A 1,873-nucleotide genomic window follows, 5' to 3' on the forward strand; every position below is an offset into this window, starting at 1 on the left:
TCCAGGTGGAAAAAGTGTTCCATCGTTCTCGCGCACCTCGCTCTTCTAGCGGGTCAAACTTCACGAGTTGTTTTCCGCAATTTCGGTCATAGAAACAAAACAAGCCGGCCTCCTGTCTGCGGTCAGCTACAATCTGGGAGAGGAGCAGCGGAGCGTCTGTGGAGGGGGCGGGACGTCTGGAGCAAAGGTATTGAACTCATTGCACTGATTTTCTGCAGTATTTTCTGATGTAAAGCCTTTCAGAATCTATAACGCAGGGGTTTTATTATTTTTCAGTGAATGAGGTTTTAATAGGAATAGGTGGAGCAAAACTTTTCTACTTCTGTTATTTGCTGTTGATTCTAAAATAAAATGCATAACGATATTACAGCTTTCATTGATTTATTTCAAATTTAAAACATTGTCTAGACTGTAAGGAGTAAAAAAAAAAATAAAAAAAAAATTATCGAATCCTTTTGTGGTGTTTTTTTTGAGTTTCGAAAATAATCGAATCGTTGGGTCAGGAAATTGATACTGAATCGAATCGCCATGATGGATGTGATTTACAGCCCTAGTCAGAACTGATGTTTTCCCTGGGAGTTTATCTAATTAAGGCAGTTCCTCTGTAAGGATATATAGTAATATTCTTCATTCTGTACGTAGCAAACATTTGGGAATGGAATGAGAGTGGCGTCCTTCAGCTAAGAACAAAGTGTAATAATTTGATAAGGCTGGAGCCGTGGATGGCTCCTCATCTGCTAACATGTAAATGTGTTTATCTGTACACCATAAATCAAACATTCAGAAATGACACATTTTCTGCAGCCGCCTCCTGCATCTCATCATTTCTGTTAAACTACCTGAGCTTTAAAGCTCTCAATCTTGTTTCCATAAAACGCTTGTAAATGCAGTAAAGCGGTTCCCATGGCAATGTGGCGACGTACCTGAAGGCCTTCTATTCCTGGACGTCCGTTGGTTCCAGGTTCTCCCTGAAGTCATTGAATAGAAACAAAGCAGCTGATCACTGAACACTTTTCACAGACTGGAGAACATGGAGATAAATCAAACTATACCTGAGATCCTTTTGGTCCTGGAGCGCCGTCTGTCCCAGGCTTCCCTGGTTTACCCTAAATCACAGAAAAATGAGGCAAACCTAAGAGATTGAGGTATGCCAGAGCAATATGAGCTACGGACACTCAAGCATTGCTTTGGAAATGAAAAAAAAAAAATTTAAATCTAGATAAGTCATTTTTTCTTATAATAAGTGAATTTTTTCTTGAACCAAGAAGGTCAGTCAGACATTTAACAATAGAAGAAGACAATTTGCATTTCCTTTTTCAGAACCTTGTTATGATAAGTTACCATAACAACCATCCTCAGTTGATTTCTTACGCCCAGGAGCAGATAGTTAACAAAAGCTGAAACGATACATCAACAAACAGTTTCACAGAATTCAAAATACAAATAAAAAAACAAAAAACAGAGAAAAAGAGACTGAGCCACAAACGGAGGGACTGAAGTTCTTTAAAAACAGGATATCAGAGTCAAGCTACCAAAGCTACTCCAACATGCAGCAACCTTCTGCTATGGCATATATATATATATATAGGAATTGGGTATATATCAATTTATGACGGCTGTCAGATAATTACCCTGATCTATGTTGTGTTTGATTCTATTAATTTAAATTAGTTAAAAACATTTTTAGACTTGTCTGTTTTGTCCCTAATCATCAACCTTTCTTTCCGTGTCCATTAGAGGGCTTGAGTTTCGTCCAGCTGCAGCTCAGCAGTCAGGGCAGCAACAACCAGGGGTTCCTTGTCTCAGTCTCACAGCAGCAGACATGTTCACAAGTCATTTTTTGCAAGTCCAAGTCAAGTCTCAAGTCTTGAGA

At 38.9% G+C, this 1,873-nt stretch overlaps 1 protein-coding gene across 1 annotated transcript in view; it reads right to left on the reverse strand.

Annotated features, from left to right (window-relative positions):
• The window catches only part of col28a1 (collagen, type XXVIII, alpha 1), a 66,963-nt gene that overhangs the window by 50,186 nt on the left and 14,904 nt on the right, over positions 1–1,873 (reverse strand). The window contains exons 6-7 of the mRNA XM_015402155.1: positions 1,053–1,106; positions 924–968 (exon numbers count right to left, since the gene is read on the reverse strand). Of these exons, the coding sequence (XP_015257641.1) occupies positions 924–968; positions 1,053–1,106 (99 nt within the window). The remainder of the gene's footprint in view (positions 1–923; positions 969–1,052; positions 1,107–1,873) is intronic.

This window comes from Cyprinodon variegatus, unplaced genomic scaffold (assembly GCF_000732505.1).
Source record: "Cyprinodon variegatus isolate N-32 unplaced genomic scaffold, C_variegatus-1.0 Scaffold1308, whole genome shotgun sequence".
NCBI lineage: Eukaryota > Metazoa > Chordata > Actinopteri > Cyprinodontiformes > Cyprinodontidae > Cyprinodon > Cyprinodon variegatus.